This window comes from Naegleria lovaniensis, assembly GCF_003324165.1.
Source record: "Naegleria lovaniensis strain ATCC 30569 chromosome Unknown tig094, whole genome shotgun sequence".
Lineage (NCBI taxonomy): Eukaryota > Heterolobosea > Eutetramitea > Acrasida > Naegleriidae > Naegleria > Naegleria lovaniensis.
In genome coordinates, this window is record NW_025407918.1 from 4446 (window position 1) to 17349 (window position 12904).

General features: G+C 35.9%; 6 protein-coding genes across 6 annotated transcripts in view; 1 reads left to right on the plus strand and 5 right to left on the minus strand.

The window, feature by feature from the left end:
* Window positions 1-638, minus strand: part of C9374_014747 (uncharacterized protein) — a gene marked incomplete at both ends in the record, with an annotated part of 699 nt that extends 61 nt beyond the window's left edge. The window contains one exon of the mRNA XM_044690768.1: window positions 1-638. This exon is cut by the window's left edge and continues 61 nt beyond it. Coding sequence (XP_044541472.1) covers window positions 1-638 — 638 coding nt within the window.
* A 214-nt stretch (window positions 639-852) lies between these two features.
* Window positions 853-2856, plus strand: C9374_014748 (uncharacterized protein; the record flags this gene model as incomplete). Its single annotated transcript, XM_044690770.1, has 1 exon — window positions 853-2856. The coding sequence occupies one exon, from the start codon at window positions 853-855 to the stop codon at window positions 2854-2856; it is 2004 nt and encodes a 667-aa protein (XP_044541473.1).
* A 33-nt stretch (window positions 2857-2889) lies between these two features.
* On the minus strand, window positions 2890-4041 carry C9374_014749 (uncharacterized protein; the record flags this gene model as incomplete). The annotated part of the gene is made up of 3 exons (XM_044690771.1): window positions 2890-3465; window positions 3521-3659; window positions 3770-4041. The coding sequence occupies 3 exons, from the start codon at window positions 4039-4041 to the stop codon at window positions 2890-2892; spliced, it is 987 nt and encodes a 328-aa protein (XP_044541474.1).
* A 951-nt stretch (window positions 4042-4992) lies between these two features.
* Window positions 4993-6692, minus strand: C9374_014750 (uncharacterized protein; the record flags this gene model as incomplete). The annotated part of the gene is made up of 3 exons (XM_044690772.1): window positions 4993-5696; window positions 5773-6360; window positions 6434-6692. The coding sequence occupies 3 exons, from the start codon at window positions 6690-6692 to the stop codon at window positions 4993-4995; spliced, it is 1551 nt and encodes a 516-aa protein (XP_044541475.1).
* A 150-nt stretch (window positions 6693-6842) lies between these two features.
* Window positions 6843-8665, minus strand: C9374_014751 (uncharacterized protein; the record flags this gene model as incomplete). The annotated part of the gene is made up of 2 exons (XM_044690773.1): window positions 6843-8305; window positions 8368-8665. The coding sequence occupies 2 exons, from the start codon at window positions 8663-8665 to the stop codon at window positions 6843-6845; spliced, it is 1761 nt and encodes a 586-aa protein (XP_044541476.1).
* Window positions 8666-9559: 894 nt separating this feature from the next.
* On the minus strand, window positions 9560-10708 carry C9374_014752 (uncharacterized protein; the record flags this gene model as incomplete). The annotated part of the gene is made up of 4 exons (XM_044690774.1): window positions 9560-9714; window positions 9762-10058; window positions 10176-10441; window positions 10626-10708. The coding sequence occupies 4 exons, from the start codon at window positions 10706-10708 to the stop codon at window positions 9560-9562; spliced, it is 801 nt and encodes a 266-aa protein (XP_044541477.1).
* Between the last annotated feature and the right edge of the window lie 2196 nt (window positions 10709-12904).

Here is a 12904-nt window from a genome sequence, read left to right on the forward strand (position 1 = left end):
AATTGTTGAGTCTGGTCCTGGCTTGGTGGAGATGGAAAATCTGAAATTGGTGGTTGATGTTGCGTGTTCATTTCATTTTCAGAGATTAAATTCTGCAAGATGGTATTGATGGTGTTATCTTCACTTTGATCGGTTTGATTTTGTTCACTTATTGAGGAGAAATTTGTGAACTGAAATAAATTGTCACTAAATTCTTCATCGTTTTCTTCTGTTTCGTCATTGTCTACGTCATCAAAATAAAGAGCGGCTTCGTTGATTAAGTTGTTGTCTTCACAATTACTATAACATTGATCACAATCATTCCATATTTCACTATCGATCTCGTTATCAAAATCCATAACATCAACCAAGCTCGTTTCTTTTGAAAAAGTGGTGAATATGTGGCGTATTAGTTTTTCTTGATCTTTTTTGCCTGTAGATAATTTAAGAATTGTTTGTAATAAAGCTACCAAATTCGTGATGATGACTCCATTGCGGAAGGGAGATGGCAATCCGATAGCCTGTTGCTGCTGATGATTGAGTGTATCTTTGCCATCTTTAATGGTGAGAAGTAATCTTGATGTTTTTTCGTTTTTTTCCAACAAAAAAAGAATCAATAATTTCATCTGCTGCAAAGTATTGCTGTCCATTGTATTCATATGATTTCAAAGAGTGGAATGGAGGTAATTGGTGTTTGATCTCCAAAACTTCACACATTTTTTGATGAATAAAACATTTTAATCGACTGGGATGATGACATGGCTCAAAACTGAAATTGAAGACTCAAGTTCACACTACAGAAATTTTTTTTTTTCGAGGGACATAAATCGTGAAAATTCAATTTAAACAAGGAAAAAAATCAGCAGTTCCAGAATGGACATCACAGTGAAAGAAACCAAATCCAAATGGACCCACACCTTTCCAGCGGTCGATCTCTCAATCACCGTGCTTGAATTTCGGCAATTAATATTAGATACTCATAACCATGGTGCATCATCGGAGAAGTGGAACTTGTCTGATCTCACTCTGTTGAGTGGAGGAAAGTTTTTAAAGAATGATTCCGAGAGTCTTGCAGATGCCAAGATAAAGAATAGCCTTTTGATTTATTTGAAAGCATCCGAAGGAAATAATAGTAGTACCAATGTAAATATTTCTTCTCCAACGAACCTTCATCATCAAACCACTTCTACTACTACTAGTCCTACTGTGGTATCCTCTCCTCATCAACAACAACCAACTTCACCAAATTCGGGAAGTAAACCATCAACATTAACCACCACTACTACTTCACCTGTTACCTCTCCATCGCTGCCATCATCCTCTTCAGGTGGTAATCCTCATCATCATGCACAAATTTCTCGATTGGAAAAAGTTCGTCAGGCTGCACTCGAAATGGCAAAACGAGCCAACGGTGGAGACTCACAATATGAACAATATCACTTTGTTTTGGAAGATCAGAACGGAAAGAAAGTTCATTTACCTGAATGGGAACGTGAGGCTCTCGTCATGGGAATGATCTTGCAAAAGAAATCTGAAGAATACCTCAAAAAGAAACAATTTGAAAATGCCTTTGATTGCTTGAAGGTTGCTGATGAATCATTTAGGAAATTGTCTCCACAACTTCTCTCCATTGTTGATAATTATGCTACCTTATTGATTGATTACGTTTGGTGTATGTACAAATTGCAAGATCCAAGCATGCTCTTTGATGCTATTCAAAGATTGCAACTTGCAGAAAAGATTTTAAAACAAGCACATGGAGAGAATTTGGAGAGACTTCTCAATTTACAACAAGGACGTTTTTCGCAACGTGCACTCTATGCAAAGCTTTCTCTCCTGAAAGGTATTATTTGTACAGAAATAGGAGATAAGGAAAACGCAAAGGTTTATCTTCAACAGTCTCAAAATGATTACAACAAGTTGAGAATTGATCCAACACTTGTGGATCAATTGGTCAATATGGGATTTTCTACAGATGAAGCTAGAAAGGCTTTGAGAAATTGTGATGGAAATGTAGAAATGGCTCTGTCATACATTCTCGAAAAAAGAGAAATTGCAAAACAAAAACGAATGGAAGAAATGGAACGAAAACAACAGCGAAAGAAGCAACTAGTTTATGGCAAAACGAAAAACGGAAAATTAGTGGACATGAAATTGCTGCAAGCATTGTCAAAGGTTTTTCCTCACGTCGACACTGAGGTTGTAGTAGAAGCTTTGATTCAATCTAATAATGACGAATTGGTGTCCACACAACTCTTGTGCAATGAACAAACGCTCGAGGATTTATCATTCCAAGCAGAGAAAAGAGTTCACAGACGTGTTGTTGATTACAACTTGGTTCACAAGCTGTGTATGCTTGGATTTCCCTTAGAGAATGTTGCGTTTGCTCTCAAAAAAGCAGCGTCACAATCATCACCTACAACTCTAGAACAAATTGCTGTTGATTTGCTTGTGAATGGAAAGGCCATCCCAAGAATTCCCTCAGATGATTTGAATTCTCTTGCTTCTTTCATTATCAAAAAGTCGACGGAAAATACAATACTAGCGCAACCACCAACCTCCACAACAAGTAATGACAATAACCCAAACACTAATCTTGAATCTCAAGATTCCATGTTTGATGAGGGAGAGGATGAAGATACCAATCATGACACCATTTTTGATCAACCTCAAGGACAAGAAGCAGGAACAACGGATGATGATCAGAGTGAAGAAGAGGAGCCAAGAACACCACTTGACAACGTTTTTAATGAAACAATGGAAGATATTATTGACGAAGAAATTGTCAACACCTTTTACAGCAAGGACGATGAAAGTAATTTACTTTCCGACGAAATACAAGCTCTTGAGCTCTACCTGTCAAAGTTGGCCCAATAAATTTGCAAATATTGATGTCACAAAAGATGTAACTCAATTTTTAAGGTTGGTGGCTCTTGACATTTCATCGTCTTCATCATCGTCGTCGCCATCATCCATGGACTGAGCTTGTGAAGCAGTTATTGGCAAGGTTTTTGCAGCTTCATCTTCATCGTCGTCGGTTTCTTCTCCACTATCTGTTTCATCGCTGAGGGTGGAATCAAATTTATCTTCTGCATCCTGATCTAGTTCCACATCACCACGAAGAATAGCCATGTCAACATCTACAATAATTTCGTTCGAGGTGTCGTTGCCCATATCTTCTATTGTGTCAAATGTGAGCACGACAAGGGCTTGAATAATTGAATAATGCAGCTGTGAAATAAATACATTCCTGGGTTTTGAACTTCCTTTTTCTCCCATATCAAAATCCTCCAAATCATCGTCTTCGTGCTTTGATGTTTTTTCCCTCTTTTTTGGCTTGCTCGAAGACATGGATGAATTGTCAGACAAATCTTTTGTGTCCTGAACTAAACTGTCTTGAAATCTAAATCTTACACTTTTCGAATTGTAATACATTTGCAAAATTGGGGTTCCTACCACTAGATTATTTTCATTACAAAATTTTCTCTTTGAGCAAAAAGGTTATAATTACACAACCATGGCTCAACTCATAATAACCTACATTCATTTCTTGATCTATTAACACTACTTTGACTTTGTTTTTATATTCTACACCAGGATCACGACCATAGTCTAACAATGCCTCCAGACTTTTTCTTGTAGGTTGAATGTATTCCACGCCATATCCCAGAATTATTAATCTAAATATGAATTTAAAATTGTTGTCAATCGTTTTCAAATTTAATATCATTCAAAAATTCAATAAAAATAATTATTAATTATTCCAAAACAAAATAATAACAAAACCCACATATCCGTTTCTTGTTGAATTATTCTTTTCAATTCCGAAATATTTGTGAATGGTAATGTTGTTCCAACCAATGAATTCAGTTTGGCCTCCGTAGGTGTCGGAGTACTTTCTCCTTTTCTGGATGATGACGAAAGAGTTGGCGATTGATCTCGAATAGAATTTAAATCTTCATCATCATCAAGGCTATCTTGTGTCCGAGAGGCACTCTCTGATGCCTTCCTAAATCTATTCCCGAAGGGTGTTGGAATTTTGATCGAGACTCGACTGCTCATTTTTTTTATTGGCCAAAACCTTTGATGGCAGTCGAGTCTCTATTAAAATTGTTATCTCAAAATATATATCTTTTAAAGAACTGTAATAAAGAATTGTTTGTGAACTCTAAGAAAATATTCAAAAGGATTTGCAAATACTGAAATTGATTTTTTCTAAAAAAAATGATCACACTGCTGACATCTTTTTATCAAGACACCATTTTGCTGTTTTTCAAGTCGCTCCGAATTGCGATTAAAGATCAAATACTTGATCAAGTACAACGGATACATTATCTCAACAATGGAGAGATGGAAACACAATTTTTAATTTCGTATTATCTTGTCATTGCTTCTGTTGTTTTTGGAAGTTTTATGATGAGTAAAGCTTGTCGGAAGATGAATGTGTATATACTTTTTGTTTTGATTCTAAACGCTTGCACTGATTTAATGATATGGGCATTGAATTTGAAATTATTATCGGAAGAATTGTTGTTGCTGGATAAAACTACTTTTCTCTCAATTTTACTCATAGTGAGATATGTTGTTGCATTATATATTGGAACAATAATATTTATTTCAATTACTTTTCGAAAGTATTTAAATGATGATTAATTAAATAATAATAATTATGAGTAAAATTAATAATTAATGAACATAGAAATGATTACATTAATAAATGTTGGAATGTACACTCCTCGACTGCATCTTGCTACTATTAAACGAGGCTTTGTGAACGCTTTCGTAATTCTAAAACTTTTGGAATGCTTGTGAATGTTTCCAAGACTGAATGAGGGTAGCCTTGTACAGAGGAATACCTTTTTACCAGTCTGTTTACCAATGAACTGAACCTTCTCGTTTTGAATTTTTGGTCAACCACTTTTTCGTTGGAATAGCTCAGCGGGAGAGCGATGGACACATACTCCAGAGGGCGATGGTTCAAATCCATCTTCCAACATTTTGTTCTTTATGTATTTACATCTTGTTGGCTGGAGAAAAGTTGTTAAATATTTCATGCACAGTCTTTTTCGTTTTCTCAATATCGGACAAGTCAAGAATTTTGTGATCTCTCACTACTTGATGGAACCTTTCTGAACTTTGTATCGTGTTAAAAAACTGTTGAGTTAGAAATTGAATATTTCTTGCTACATATTCCTGTTGTTGCTCTTCACGTTCAGGATTGGTATTTGCATCTGGCACGCTATCAGTTCTCAACATTTCAATCAATTGAGATGGTGAGTAATTTGGATTCGAACATAACTTTTCCAACAATTCAATTTCTGTCAGTGTCAACAATTCCAAATCCCTAGGACTAATTTTCAAAATAGTATTAAATAATTCTTCTCTGTACTCTCTATTCAAAACGGAATACAATTTTAAAGTTTCCAAAGATTCTCTATTTTCGAATGGAACGCTTGACAAGTCAAACATTCTCAATTTAAAATCAAATAATTTCCTCTTTGTGAAAATTAAGTAGAATGGAATGGATCGTAATTTCTCTTCATTCACATATTGTGAAAATAAATTTAAAGACTCCAACGTTCGATTTGTAATTTGATCTTCGTAGCATACTTCTGTGAATTCTGCCAATGACACCAAATAAATAATTCCTGAAATGTTGTTCTGTGGAGAGTCGTCTAGGATGTGTTTCCATTTTCTTCTTTCATTTCGTTGACCTCCTAAAAAAAGAAAGTGTTGTGATGAATATTTATATTCATCATGGAAATGGATTAAAACATTGATATCATTACATACCTGTGTCGTACACAACAATAGCTTCACGATACATTCCATCATTAAGATCGACCTTAATTTCAGTAATACCTGTGGTCTTCATATATGCTGTCAAAATTAAATCGGTCATGTCACAATTCACATTATTCACATAGTTATGGATTAGCGTTCCCAGAGAGTTGATATAAAGAGATAAATTACAAATTTGCAAATTTCTAGAGTATTTAAAAGGTGGAGCCTGAGATGGAGGGATATATTTGTAAGGAAAGTTTGTAAAATAATAACAAATTTGTAAAATTGGTTCCTCGTTCCATAATTTCACAATTTTTTTGGAAAATTCCAAACCGTCCGCCACACGAAAATTCATCCACACATTTCTCAATTCGTTAACACCACCACTCAACAATTGTGGTTCATAATCTTTAAAGTAGCTCATAAAAATCTCATTTTCTTTTTGGAAATATTTGACATTTGGCAAGAGAACATCTTTCAAATCATACAAAGCACCAAACGAGTGAATCACCTGTTCCAAATACATGGTGAGTGGATTTACCGTTTTTTTATGATTCGGAAACGGGAGTGACAATGTTTTAAACAAGGTTGATTTTCCTTTTTTTTTCAACACACATATGATCATCATATTCGAAAGTGATACAAGTATTTCAAAATTAATACTACACACCTGATCCACCTGTTCCTAACAAGGCAAAATTTGCAACCACAATTTGATCATTAATCTCTGGTGTTCCTCCTCCCATAGATGTCGTGATGGTGTCCATATCGGAAGAACTCGAACTTTCAGGAAGACTCGAGAAGAAGTTTCTTGAAGTCGTTGACCTTCCATGATGATGATGACTAGTGTTTTTTAATTGGAGAGGTTCAGAATCATTATGGATGGTTGATTCCGAATCCAAAGATGATTTACTTTCTTGTTGACCCATTGAATACACTCCTGAGTTTGTTTTGCGAGGTTTTGAAAGATTTTTTAGAGCTGTCGTCAAGTCGTCTTGAAAAGTCACTGAATCAAGTTCATGATCGAGAGAGAGAAAATCATTTATTTCGTGCGTATATTATTCATTGGAACAGTTCAATTATTGTGAAAGAACAGTGTGGAATACTTGACTCATGGTGGACATGGTTTCATCCACTTGTGAAATGTCAATGACTTTGAAATCTCTCATGACTTGTTCTTTTCTTTCAGGATTTTGAATAACGTTGAAAAATTGTTGAGTTATAAATTCAATGTTCTTTTCAACAAATTTCGAATGTTCTTCATCGTGTGAATGATTCGAAATTTCTTCAGTTTTTAACATTTCAATAAGTTCAGAAGGAGAGAAGTATGGATTGGAACTGAATAATTCTAGTAATTGTTGTTCTTGTTTGCTTAATTTTTCTAAATCTGATTGTCCTAGTTTCAAAATAGAATTCACTAAATGGTCGTAATGGTTTGGATTGAGTTTCATTGGTAATTTCAAATCTTCTGGGAACTCAGTCTTGTTGGAGAATGGAACATCTCTCATGTCATACATTCTCAATTTGAAATCCATGATATTTCGTTTAGTGAAAATGAGATGAATGGGTAAAGATTTCACACTTGGGTCATTGGCAAATTCTGAGAATAATTTCAAGGACTCAGTGGTTCTATTAGTCACATCATCTTCATAACAGAATTGATTAAATTCTGATAAAGGTACCAAGTAGAGAATTCCAGAAAGTGGAGAAGATCCATTGATCAGTCGTTTCCACTTCTTTCTCTCATTTCTTTGACCACCTGTATCGAAAACTCCAATGCAATCATTGGTGTCGGATCCAGCCTTCACCCAAATCTCAATTATTCCTGTTGTTTTAATGTAAGAACTGAGAATGAGTTCTGAAAAGACATGTTCAGTGTCACGAATGGCCAATTTATCCGAATTTGCATCATAATCTAAAATATCTTCATAATAGGACAAGAGATTTGCCAATCTTTCAACATTCATGTGGCGTACAACATGTACTGGAATGGACATGGATGATTTTGGAATGAATTTGTTTGCAATATTTGTAAAATATAAACAAATCTGAGCAAGTGGTTCAGTTTCCCAGAATTTGAGAACTGCTTTTACCATTTCAACATCTTGTTCAATAGGAATGGATGATTTCTCTTCGTCACACTTTTCCACACGTTTTGCAATTTTATCACTTTCTGGATGAATAAATTTCACGTGAGGGAACAAGGCTTGTTTCACTTCAAATAAAATCGAATACGAAGAAGCAATGTTCTTCAACAATAAAGTTTTCCAATTTCTAATGTCATAGTTCGAAATGACATAATTCACAGAATGCAATTTTAAGAGTTTGGTGAGTGACGATTTTCCACTTCCTCCTGTTCCAAACAACGCCAATTTCACTTTGGGTTCAACACCTCCATTTGTTTGATTCAAGGATGAATATAATGGAGAGGATTGGACTTTGGGTTCGGAGGCTTCATCCTCCTCATCGGAAGAATCTTCCCATCGATTCACCTGATTCAAAATATTATGTCCCAACAAGGAGAGAAATTGAGTAGAATTGGCTTGTTGTTGATGATGGAAGAGGATCCTCCTCGTAATAAAAGTTCAGCCGTTTCTTCAGAACTTTCAGAATGACTCAAAAAGAGACCACCACCACCTCGAGTGGTATCGTTCTCGGTAGGATGATGATTACTTTTTGTATGAGGACGAGTCGTGGTGGTGGTGGTGGTGGTTGCTAGAGGAGGAAAAAGAGAAGAGGGTGAAGTGGTTGATGATGATGATGAACCTAAGAGTGGTTGTTGTTGTTGTTGTGAAGATGATGAAGATGACAACTTGGAATGTTTGCGATGTTTTTGAAGATTCTCGAATTGGTCATGTTGTTCACTGATGGATTCGAGGTTTTTACTTTCAATTTGTCCCATTGTGTTGTTGACAATTGTAGTGAAGAGAATGATAGGTTTGAATTGGAATTTAACGATGAAATAAATGATAAATTCTTTTCTACAAGCGTGTCTGTCACTATTCAACAACAACAATTGTGATTAAAAGGGTGATGATGATTTTTTCAAAGCAAAGGCTGACAATTCGACACTAATTGTTGAAAATGCAAGTAGTGAACTATATCTGAATTGACCGCATTGCTGTCAGTGAAGAGCATTTGTTTCGACACTTGATGAAAAGAAAAACGATTTTGGAAGAGGACTATCTCTAATAGAATGTAAGAGATTCATGCAGCTTCAGCTCACAGAGGAGGTAGTTTGGTTTATATATTTTACTAAGATCTGCCCAACATTCCTTAAACTCTTCTTCATGTGTTTGAAAACATTGAGAAGTTTACAGCCCTTATAAACATCCTCGACGACGCCCCCAACATTTTCTTACGGATGGTTTTTTGCGTTATGACCAAGGCTTTTTGAAGAAAGCATGATTTAGCAATGGCTTTTACGATGGTCCTTGTTATGTTAATGGATCATGAAAAAGGTATATTCTTTGAACCCATCTAGATTAGCTTTGAGCACTGATTTAGAAAATATATTAGGAAAGCTTATTGCTCGAATTAAATGTTCTCATAAGGAAAAGTTCGTGAAGATGTATCGGAGATTTGGACCAAAATGCAGCTCACATCCTTATTAGAAATACACAGTACAGGATAACACCAACTTTGATAAATAGTTTAAATAATTTATTGTTGGAATGGTTCTAGAGAGGGCAGTGAGAAACAAGTACAGCGTAATTGTAACATCTCAACTTGTCTCTAGTCAAGACAGCTAATCAGTAGCTACTATACACGCACTTGTACAATCGTTTGGACGAACTTAGAATGAGTAGTTACCTTGGTGTGGAGGTTGATTTTGTGGTTGGTTGCCCATTTGAACTTGGAAATGGCCCATACCATTGTTAGCATTTTGGGTCATGCCACGTTGTTGAGGCATTCCTCCTTGTTGTTGATTATAGTATTGTTGTTGAGGAACTTGTCCAGAGTGTTGAGCCTGACCCATCATTTGGCCTGTGGCATACCATGTTGCATCATTCCTTGTTGTCCCATCATTTGATTTTGTGCCATTCCTTGTCCCATCATTTGGCCTTGTGGCATTCCTCCTTGCATCATACCACCTTGCATCATTCCTCCTTGGTAATCTTCTTCTTCCTCATCTCCTTCTTCATCTTCTTCGCCTCCTCCATTCAGCATTTGTTGTTGAGAGGCCTCTGGAGCGTTCAAGCATTGTTGGATGAGATTTTTACCCTCAGTTTGAGTGATCAAAGGTTGAAGTTTTGGTGTAGCGAATGTATACACGTGACCCGTCTCGGAAGCAACTGTTTGTGTCATGGAATAAGAGAATTGGTGGAATTTGATTTGTTGAACAATTTTTCAAATGAATAATAGATCAATTAGCAATTTAAATATGTCAAATATTTTGCTTGACAACATACCTAACAACAACACTTGAGTACCGGTCAATGTCGAAAGTTCGTATGCCTTCTTCATGATACCAGCTTTTCTCTTACTGAACGTGATGTGACGACGCGACTTGTCTTGAATAAATTCAATATTGATTTTCCTACGTCCTGCTCTCTTCTTTGAGTTGGTTCCACCACCTGATTGTTGTGGAGACTCAGCATCACCACCGGATGATGCACCACCGGTATTGGCTTGGGTGTTTTGAGTGGCACCAGCTCCTTGAGACATTTGAGTTGCACTGTTTTTTGGGAATTTGTTTTGATATTAATAAAGCATGGTAAACGAAATACAATCGTCAGTTTCAGATGAGAATGATGCGCAGCAGTGATCAATAATATTCGAGCGAAAGGAACAGTGTTCAGTCGTATTGTTTTTACAAATGATCGTCATTGTTAGGTAATATAACAACAAGTCCTACGTACGCTTGGTTTTGTTGGTGGAGCATCATCATGACATCGGTTCCTCCTGCTCCTTGTGGAAGCTTTTGTTCCTCTGGGTTGGACATTTTGTGGTCTGTTGTTTACTGAATTCATCAAGGAAGGACAGAGTCATTGGGAGTTGATGGTAGCGAGAAGTAACGAACAACATATTGTTATTTGATTATTATAATGTAATTATATAGATGCAGAAGAGGTATAGAAGTGTTGAGATGATCGCATCGTGTTTGATGGAGTACATTGAGGAAGGGTCATGATGATCAACACCATCATCATCATCACGAAGAACCATATATCATTGTTGAAGGGTATGGTGATCAACACCATGATGTAGTATCATCCGTATTAGCAAGTATCATCATGTATGTAGATGAGTCAAAACACCAATTCGTTGATGGCCATGTTTAAATTTGAAAAACGTTACGAGTATGGATCAACGATTTCATTTGGGGAGTTGTTGATAAAAAGAGGTTATGAGGCAAGTGTGCTTTTGAAGGAAAAAACCTACACTGAAAAAATCGATTTTTAAAAATGTGCAACTGGATTGTTTCCGTTGTTTTTTTTGAATCTTGGAGGTCAGCCGAACAAATTGAGGGTTTGGTTATTTCAGGCAGTGTGAGGTTTTGCAGAAGAGACGACAAGAACAAAAGTCATCAATGATGTTGTTGTTGTTGGTGTTGAATCAAAGGGAATGAAAAATTTGAAAAGAAAGATCCTTCTAGTGGATTGGGAAACGCGTTTACAATACAAGTTTGTCGTTAATTTTAATTGGTCAATGACGCATCAGTTGTCAGACAAAAATAAAATTTTCCCGCCAATTAAATCTTTCAGCTGAGTTCATAACGAAGCAGTTAAGGCTGAAAATACTTTGAAAACTGTTTTTGCTACTCTGTGAAATTATTGATTGTTTAATCGGTAGTGAAAACCACAAAATCAAAAAAATGAAACGATTGAGACGCCAAACTGTCTGTGCTGACCAAAGTTCGAGCAGTTCTGAAGATGAAGATCTTTCCATATTTTCCCAGGGTTTTGATTCCGAAGATGAATCTTTGAACGAGGAAAACCAGATGAATCAGCACGACAGCTCCTCCGAGATGACATGAATCAAAATGGTAAAAAGAGAAAAGTATCATCATCAGATACTACTCCAATTGTTGTAGATATATTCTCGCAATTAACAAGTGATATCTTTGAACATGAAATTTTCCAGCATTTCTCGCTACAATTTATTCTCAACTTACGACATGTTTCAAAACTCGCAAATCAATTGGTCTTGGCCTATGTGTCATCACCAGAATTTTCAATTTCTTTTATCCAAGTTTGCATGCAGAAAAGACGCATGATTTTAATCAATGCAGCAAATATTTGCCTGTCCAAAGTTCCAGAACATTCCCCAAAAGAATACTTGTCGTTGTTTGCTAATGCAAGGCGGATTTTTTGTAATGATGGCAAGGCCTTTTATATCACTTGAGAGATGTCAACTTTTCTAGATTGGAAGCATATATTTTCATGCTTGTTCATTGGATTTTACGAGCGTGAAATATATACTCAAAGGAAGTCTCTCGAATGTCAAATTTATTTGTTTTCACCGTAATCGATTGGGAGATGATGGAGCTCGAGTAATCGTGGAAAAATTAGGTCAAAAATTGGCTGTCTGGCAATCACTAGCGACATTCTCACAGATGGTGCCACAGAGTTTATGACCTCCTCATCTTTGCCTTCCTTGACCTATTTAAATGTAAGCTCGAATACCATTTCTGAGAAAGGATTTCAACAATTACTGAACATCTCTTCTCTCAAGGCTCTATCAATCGCCTTTAATAAGATGAACGGAAGGAAGTTTCTAAAGGACTTTGCAAGTTGAAATATTGAATATTGCTGAAATGATTTCGATTCAGAATCGTTTAATGTTTCTTCAAAACTCACCATTTTCTCTGGCGAGCAAGATAAGATCTATGATTGGATAAGCTTGATATCCTTTTCTTTATCTGCTGAAACTCAAAATTTCATATAGTTGTTAGACAAAGCAAATATTTATTATGAACAATTTACGAGATGTATCAAGTTAAATATGTTGACTGAGGCTGATTACTTTAAACAACAAGCAATCAAATATTTGGCTGTTCGGAATACTCTTAAATCACAATATTTGATTGGTAAAATGCACGTTTTAACAAAAGACTACATTGAGGCCCTTGAAGCCTTTAACTGTTCGTACAGCGGTGCTAATTACGAAGTTGCAGAAATATACTTTCATGGAAAAG